This window comes from Falco biarmicus, chromosome 15, assembly GCF_023638135.1.
Source record: "Falco biarmicus isolate bFalBia1 chromosome 15, bFalBia1.pri, whole genome shotgun sequence".
Taxonomy (NCBI): Eukaryota; Metazoa; Chordata; class Aves; order Falconiformes; family Falconidae; genus Falco; species Falco biarmicus.
The window spans coordinates 11,350,078-11,359,379 of record NC_079302.1 but is presented as its reverse complement, the minus strand read 5'-3'; the positions used below and the strand labels follow the sequence as shown (position 1 = coordinate 11,359,379).

Here is a 9,302-nt window from a genome sequence, read left to right as displayed (position 1 = left end):
GTACCATTGCTGATACACTTGACATCAAAAGACAGTTTTACTTTTAAATCGGTTCTTTATTAATTTCACTTCATTAAAAAAATGTTGCTGCTATATTGTGTCTTCAGTCCCAGGGAAGCAACAGAAATCTGCTTGTGGGGAAATCTGGTACCTATATTTAATAAGTGAGGCTCCTGTTGTAGACATGAATCCAGGAAAAAGTGAAGGATCAAAAAGGGGAAAAATATCAATTGGAATTATTACAGTGAATAACTGCAAATATGGCAACAGTGAAGAAAAGGTCAAAAGAAGGGAAACCTGATTTTATCCTCAAAATTACTTTAAGTAATTTCTTGTACTATCCTAATAGTTTGCATATTATGTGTATGTTTAGACTGTAAATTATAACTCTGAATTAACCTTCTTGTTTTCCATTCTTTTGTTGTTTGTCTTTTCAAACATCAGCTTTCTCCAGAATTCTACCTTTTTTTCTTTCAACTTTCTGGCCACCTTTTGGTTTAGATTTATTTGCAAGTATTCTTCATTTAGGTTGTAAGATGGCCATTCAACCAAACCCTCTCCATTAGGATTTCTGTAAACAAAAAGAAAGAAAAAGTGAATTGCCCTTTTCAGTCACAAGGGAATTCAATCACAGAAATTAAGACTGAATCAACAGAACAGCTAATTCACTATGGAGTCAATACAAACTAGTAATGTGTCATGAATCTCATGGTTCTTACCCATTTCGAGCAAAGTTAGCCCAGTACTTCATTAGAGTTCTACTAAGGTTCTTTTCTTCCTCTGTAACTTCACCTGAGAGAGAAAATAATTATTGTGCGTGGCATAAACCAAAACATTGCTTCTACAGAAGCAGCATTTCAGACTGTGAATATGTTGTAACAACTTACTGATTACAACAGAGGCAATGCACCTGCAATATGCTAGTAATACAGCAATCATCAGGAAAGGATTTCAGCGTTCTTTATGAATGAGGCTGCTATAATTATCCTTAATCTTTCCTCAATGGACCAGTTCCGTTTTGAATAAAATGCTTAAATATTAATTGAGTCTTTAACTTAACCATTAGATCATCACGCAGAAAATAAAACACTAGAGTTCCAAGCCTTGCACTAATCAACACAACTGGCCTACTATCTGAAAAAGAGACCGAGTCCCAAATTCTCTGGATCCTGACAGCCCCTGGGATTCCCTGGAAAGGAGACATGAGTTTAAGTTCCTCAGGAAAAGAAAAGAGCCTAGATTTCCTTCTTCCCAAGCACTCTGCTAATCCCCTGCAAGTTTAATTGACCCTTCCTTCAATTTATTTTTCAGCCAAAACTATCTTGCAAATTCATGAACAGTGCTGGTACAATGACGGTGATGTTTTCTAGCAAATGTCCTATTTGCCCATTTGTTGACAATATGTGTAACTTACTATGCTTCAGAAACAGCAAACTGCACATGATAAAGAATGAAGAAGACAGTAAATTAGTGTTAAACAAATTCTAACAGGAGAAAGGTATCACTGTTAATACATGCACTTTGATTAAAATGGAGGCTGAATGACTGAACAGAATAATGCCAGTGTTATGAGAGCAATTTATAAGCGAACACTGAGTGTTCTATTCCTTACTACGTAGCTGAATATCACCAGCCAGATATGGTCCTCCAAAGACAAAGCCAACTTCATCTCCATGATCAGCTTTCACATACTCTGGTTTACTATCCCGGTATGAAGTGGGCCGATGCTGATATTCAAAGAAGTAAGCAGGGGCTCCAGACTCTAGAGGACATAACATTTAGAGAGTTAAAGAAGAGAAGCATAAATTACATCAGCTGTTTAAAGTATTACTTTAAATATGCCCAAAGTTTTATACTGGGCACATTTCCAGTGTAATGTCACATTCAAATATGTATTATTCTTTTTAATTCAAAATTAAGATCTCACAGCACTTACACAAAAAAAATCACTCCAGGAAAACTTACAGAAAACAAAATAACATCAAATTATTTTCCAGTTCCAGGTATTTTGGCACAGCTTGTCTGCACTTAGATACCAGAAAATCTCCAGACTACAGAGCTGTTGACTTCCCAAGCAGCAGTAGGCCAAAAGACAAATTCCAGGTTGCTTTAATATGTTTTAATTTTTAAGCCTGTATACTTCAGTTAGCAAACATTTACTTGTGTTATCATGCTCTGCTCTCAATATATTATGACTGTAAGTACAAGTGCAAGACACTACTACAAAGATAAAGGAGTACATACACTTGTTTCACACAATCCTGCAGATCTATATCACATGCGCCTTCAAGTTCCCAGTGGGAATTTCAAGAAGGGATGCCTACACATGACAGGATTTGTGTCTACATCATTTGATCCAGCAGGTAGTAAGAGGTTTGAATATCCTACTAGTGTTCATTAGCTCACCTCTGTGATAATTCAGTGCTTTAATGGATGGCATGACAATTCCTACATCCCCTAGCAAGTCCAGAAATCGGTCCCGTAGCTCAGCAGGATCGTCAGTGTTTCCCAGATATTCATCCACTATCACAGGCAGAAACTCTGATGGTACATGCTCAGAGAAAAAGGGGAAACAAGAAACAGAAAATTTATCACACTCTGAATTAGCAGCTATAAATGTCATCTTTTACATTTCAGAGATTCTGCAAAGGCACAAAGGTCCAGGGTAGCACCCATGTTGATGGGAAACCATGACAGCAAATAAAATCCGTTCAGACTTTTTGTGGGGAAACCCCCTTCTGCACCTAACACCAAAAAAACAAACCAACCAACCAACCTCAGGTCAAATTTGCAACGGATTTATATAGGTTAAAACTCTACAGGAATCAATGAAATGCAGCAGCGCCTCCTGATAATACTGTTGGTTTCTGTTTTCTTTAGGAGAAAGGAGATAGGGATAACAAAAGTAAATTCTCTGAGTCCTTGAAAGATTTATGGGCTATTAGACTACAGGGCAAGACCAGTGGGATCTCCAAACACAGCTTACGTTTTTAGTGTTAGAATTTGCTGATTGAAAGATAAATTTCAAAACTAGGAATGCAAAGTAACTACTTTAAAAGTTACTTTTAATTTAACGTAAACATATTGAAAACCCTGTTTTGAAACCCATCAATCAGGAGATTAGCCATCAGATACCATGAGATTAGAGACACTATTACAGTAATCCTATATAAAAATACATAAAAGAAAAATGCCGGTTCAGAAGTCTAGAAGGAAAAAGGCGTTTCCCCAAATCCCAGGCCTGACTCAGTCCTGTTTCTGTGTAACTCCATACACTGTGGTCCTGTCAACTTTGCTGGGCCTCTACCCAGAGCATAACATCACCTCAAGTCTTAGTAAGACTTAGTAAGAGTATGACTCAAGCAGGAAATTAGAGAACAACAAACTCCACAAATCTGTTATATACATTAAAAAGGAATTTCACTTCTCAAACTAGATTAGTGCAACAGTACTTACCATCATTTGTAGTAAAAATTCTAAAGTTGAAGTGATTGATTTTTTATCTCCTACTTCCTTCAAACCTGGTATTTTTGATGTCTGCATGGAAAAAAAGGATGTTACTAGTGCCAATCAACTTCTCCAATATTTTTAACATTCGAACTACATTATTCCACTTCATTCTTACTACTAGTGTTTATTTTTGAAGCATCATATCATACGCAAAAATGTAGTACAATGCAGCATCTGTCTTGAAAATCTTGTATTTACTGCAGTAAATGTTTCCTTGGTGAAAGTTTCTACATAAACTACCCATACTAAGTAGTTTATCCTTAAATCAACACATATTGTTAAGAAATTTCTAAGACTAGAAAGCATTAGGGCAGAATTGAAGCAAAAAGTTTCTGTCTCAAAAGCTTATTTTCCCCCTGGTAGGGGAGATACTAAAAGTTATTGGCAGCCTCTCTATCTAGTCCAATTGTTTGAACCCTTCGAAGTAAAGATAAGGCAATGCTCCTCCTCTTTTGGAACATTGCATAAAATGACTCTTCTTCCAACAGAATGAATTAGAACAGATTTCACTTTACATTTTTCTTCTTGGACTCAGTACCAGCGCACTCCCAGAGACACACAGTTGCTACATAGATTCAAAACAAATGCTGTGTACTACATAGATGAACATGAATACTTGGGAAATGAAGAAAAAAGGACAAGGAAGAGAAAGGACACAAATCCACTGCCTGCAGCTTTGTTCACCATATAGCCATTGCTTGTTTTTTAGAGTTACCCATAGAATTCATATCAGAAAGAATTAATGCACTGAGAATGGAATGGACACCTGCATTACCCCCATACTCTGTCCCCAAATGAGATAGTCAAACGATAGATTTTTCTGCATGGTAATAAGGAAAACAGGGGCAATGATATAACCAGCAGTCCGAGTTCATAATGACATACAGCATAAGCTGTTTAAGGTGATCAATGTCACATTTTTAAACATTCTATGTATCAATCTTGAATACCATGTGTTGTGGGGGAAAAGATTGGTTTTAGTTTTCTTTTAGTAATAAGCCCTTGACTGTTGCATTCTTTTTCCTCTCTCTGCCTGGATGAGGGATTACAATGTTAGGATAAGAAAATACTGTATAAAATTGATGTTCCAGGGATGTCCATGTAGTTTAGCTTGCAGGATGAAGCCTATCACTGTTTTACGACCAACTGCTTCTGGGTCACTACAGAATCATAATGCAAGCAAAGTTTACCTTATATACATTTCCAACAGTGCAAAGCCTTTTGGCAATACTTAAAAGGTGTCCTACCAGCAAATACCTTCTCAGAGTTGCCTAGATAGTTAACACAAACATTCAAAAAAATGAAGAATGGCCATTAAATTACAGATCTAATATTCCAGCCATATTCATTGTTGGTGACTCCTATCATATATGGGACTGCATTAAATTCTTTCCCAGCCAGTATGTCTTCAGGTGACTTAGGAAGAAATACTCCATCCAAAACTAAGGATAGATATGACATTTCCTGAAGGAGGAGAAAAAAAAGATCAAATTACTTGTTAATGCTATTTTCCATTTTTTCCTTCAAACCATATAATAAAATATCCACATTTAATGTTCTAAGCGCAAAAAATGGCTTTACGAAATCTGAGTATCTACAGCTACTGTAAAATAAATTTATAGTTCAGCACAAGAGTAAAAAATCCAAGCCTGGTTGGGTCATGCTATGCAGTAATGTAATGTTTTCCTGAGCCTGTCTTGCTCCTAACTGACATTAGACATGTGCGCTCGAGTCTTGGTCACAACTTTACAGGTGCTGTGAGACTTCACTGAAAATTTGAAAATTATGTGATATTATTTCAGTATTTAGGGGGTATTTTGACAAAAGTCAAGAAAAATCAACTTGGGAATAGGCCCACAATGAATTCTGGTCAGAGGCTGAGCTGAAGTTTTGCAAGGGTACCATTAAAAATATCTGTCACTAAGCAAAGATTCACCTACCGTACTGTGAAAGACTATGTCCTTTGCTTCCTGGTTCCTTAAGCAGTTTATCAGTGAGAGTGAACTGCTCATCTCACATTTAAATATACTTGCAACTTTCTGGAAATTATCAACAAAGACAAAACCTGTTAGCTATGAGGGGTCTTTAAGGAATTTATAAATATAAAATTTTTATAAACATTACTGTTAATAGTTTTATCTAAGGGCAGATTCAGGTGAGTCTGATAGGTCTTTCAGTATTTTATTTTACTAGAAATACTACAGTTTGATCAGAAAATGAAATTATTCTTACTTCTCTTTCTTGCTGTATTTCTATTCACTGTAATACACCAGCCTTGCTGCAGGCATAATACAAGGCTGTAACATAAATTTCAGAAAATCAACTTATGAGAGACTTACATTATTACTACCTGCTGTTTCAGAAGGAGAAATGAAAAGGTACATACCGAGAGGAATTTAATATTAATTTTTTTTGTTGCGTTTTTTTTTTTTTTAAATAATTCATTTACTTCAAATAAAGCTCCTCCATAAAAGACCATATCTGCATAAAAACTGAATGCCTCTTCCGGATTCTAATTAAACTTCCCATAATAAATTTCATAGTTACTCTATAAGTTACAGTGTGCATGAAAATGAACATATGGCTGCCTTGGCATGTGTGTAATTGAAAATACCCAAGTTGAACCACAAATATTATAATCACATAACTGTAAAATCTACTTCCAACACCAAATGAGATTGAAAATAAATAAGATTATTTGAATGAAAATTTACTTAGTACTAATCTATATATTTATAGGTATGCAGTGAGAATAAATGTGATCAACTTTGTTGCATAACATGCAATCAGATTTTTCCCTTTTCTCTTTAACCAAATTATCAGATATCAGAATTATCCTATTTTAGGTTATAAAGGCTTTAAAAAAAAAAAAAAGAGCCTACCTTAAGATCTGTTGAAAGAAGTAAATCTTCCTCAGGAGGGATTAGAATTCCACTTTCTGATATTGCTTTATGAAAGAGATTCTTAGACAAAGGAGATAAAACCTGCCAAGAAGGGAAAAACAGATGTATTTATTCTACAATTAAGGTCCTTATCCTATAACTTTATGCTTGACTGGACTGCTGGATTCAGTGGGGAATTACACATTTTTATGTGCTTACAAGGGAAGTGTTCAGACTTAGCACAATATGCCATTAATCTTACTTTCAAAAATCAGATTAAACACGAAATGTTATACTATTTGAGTTTTTGAAGATTTTTTTTAAGACTTTACTTTTTAGTGTATTTACTGCATGCCTACATGTGCAAAAACAGAGCAAGATCCTGCAGATACACCAAAGAGTGTGACAGATCCTGGATCTCCACCAAAGTGTTCAATATTTCCTTGGATCCACTGAAGAGCTGCTACTTGATCCAAAAATGCCCAGTTCCCACGAGCATGTTCATCACCAGTACTGAAAGAAAAGTATTATAAGCCAGCTTCTCAGGAAGAGTAATAGTTCTTCTAACACCAGAATAAAATAAATCCCACCAATTTACATTTTGTGTAAGGTCTCATACGTGGCCAAGGAAAGATCTGTACAGCCTACTGACCTAAAATCCTTCATAGTCAGATCTAAGCCCCACTGATTTACTTGCCTCTACCGTTTGTTTACCCATATACAGATAGCTTCCTGGCCTTTACACTGTATGACTTTTTTCTTTACACACCAAGGGATAGAAGGCAAGAACAAACATCCTATCCAGAACCAAATAATCCCAATTCTGATTTGACAGCAGGTTCCAATCAAATGACAATGTAAATGGAATTTATGGATATTTCTCAATGTTCTCCAGTCCTGCTGTCATTGAACTATGTATTTAAACCACCGTGACAGCAGGAAGCTGGTGTGGAACTTCAGCTGATTCAGAAAACAAAACCATGCATGCTTCAAACATGATCGGAAGCATTTTGTAAAAAACAAAATAGGTCATCTTACCTGAAGAATCCAAGGAGTCCAAGTCTGTACTGAATTATTACTACCACAACATTCTCGTAGGCTGATAGTGCAGAACCATCATACCTAGCAGCACCACCAAATATAAAATTTCCTCCATGGATCCACACCATTACCTTAGAGAAAAAAGGGTGAGACACACTTTTATACATTGCTTGGTAGATTTCATGTGAAAGAGGATGACAACATCAGAGAATTTGAACTTCAAATCACCAAACCTCAATAGGAGCTGAATTTTAGGTTGGTGGACTTTGAATTTTATGTAATAATATTGTTTTTGTTAATACAGCACCAGATTTTCAAGGGCAATTAAGTGACTTAGGAGCTATCATTAGGGGCCAACTTTGTGCAACACAAGTTTGTAAAATGAGTTTACGTACAGGTAACTTGTCCTTGTTTGAACCAGCAGGGCTGTAAACATTTAGATACAAACAGTCCTCAGAAGTTTGGAATGGAAGGTGCTTTTCTTTAAAGTTTTTTTCAGCTATTTTCAACATGGACAGATCTTGAGGACATCTTCACAAAACAAAGGAAGCGTGACTATTAGTAATAAAACTGCAATAGCAACAATGTAACAATGATAAAGAAAACACACTTTCTTTTGTCCCACAGGCTGAATTCCCACAGGCTACTCAGAGTTTGTTACTTATATACAGTTAAAGGTGAGGCCTGTAAAAGCACAGCTCTGTGCACAGTACTTAAAAGGCTGAATCATTTCATCACAGCATAATGAGAAAACATGTTTCCAAAGACAGGAGTTTCCCAGGAATTATTTGTGGTCCCTTTTCCCACAGTTCTTTTGAAATATTTCAGTACTGGAAGCATATTCATTACCAGACAAAAATCAGACCTCCGTACCCTAATAAACACAACACTGACAAACGTGACCAGGTCCTATATACAAATGAACCGAACAGCTCTCACAGTGGTGGGTAAGAAGTTGCATCTCTCAGACCATTCCAAGGTTCAGGTGGTTCAGGGGGGGAAAACCTCAAGGATCCAACTGGGGCTTTTGCAAAAGGAATCCCAAGGAAAACGTTTACAAGTCTGTCTGTCCCCTTCACATTTGCCTGCCTCCCTTTGAGCCGCCCATGTGCGATAGTCACTTCTAGCTCAGCACCATTCTGTCCTAAGTGACACATAAGATAAAAGAAAAAACACTGCATCTTCACAACTGTAACGTTATCATATAATGTTTACTATATTGTATATTTATATTAATTATATTAATTATTCTATAACTCTATCATAATTACCAGACTTTTCAATTAATTACTTTAGATTTTGTTCAGTTTCATTTCGCTTCTATGCAATGACAGACAACCCCAGCCAAACACTCTTAAAGCTGGATTGGCCAATGACAACAGGAACTAGGCAAGACAGTTTAGTCACTCTGCAAGAGCATAAAGCTTAACAACAAATTTCAGAGCAAACAGAAATCATTAATATTTTCTTAATTTATCATCCAATAAGATCTTAAAAACATTTTGTTTAGATAATTTGGAAATGTTTTTGCTTTCTAACTTTTAAGAAACAAAGTTTTATTCTCATAAAATCATATCAGGAATGGTTTCAGCTCATAAACCCGTAATTTTTGCAACAAGCTTATTGGAATACTTCTGCAGATTACTAACAAAAGTATAAGAGCAGTAGACTTTCAAAATCACTACACTGCAACTTGCTAGTGCAGTTGCTTCCCCAACAGCAATAACAGATATTCAATTTTACCTTCTGCTTCGCAAGTGATGAATGCTATACTGCAAAACAAGGCACAAAGCAAAGAAATGTGGCTTTCAGGAGCCATTTTTCATGCCCGTGTGGACTCTAGATTGTTTTCTGGTTTTGTCCGGAAGA

At 36.0% G+C, this 9,302-nt stretch overlaps 1 protein-coding gene across 1 annotated transcript; it reads right to left on the bottom strand.

Moving 5' to 3' along the window:
- Positions 1–35: 35 nt before the first annotated feature.
- LOC130159225 (fatty acyl-CoA hydrolase precursor, medium chain-like) lies at positions 36–9,302 on the bottom strand. Its single transcript, XM_056360615.1, has 13 exons — positions 9,177–9,302; positions 8,373–8,577; positions 7,829–7,964; positions 7,431–7,564; positions 6,752–6,905; positions 6,393–6,494; positions 5,451–5,549; positions 4,834–4,974; positions 3,457–3,537; positions 2,407–2,554; positions 1,613–1,762; positions 720–792; positions 36–571 (listed from the first exon to the last, which is right to left on the bottom strand). The coding sequence occupies exons 1-13, from the start codon at positions 9,250–9,252 to the stop codon at positions 382–384; spliced, it is 1,689 nt and encodes a 562-aa protein (XP_056216590.1). The 5' UTR covers positions 9,253–9,302; the 3' UTR covers positions 36–381.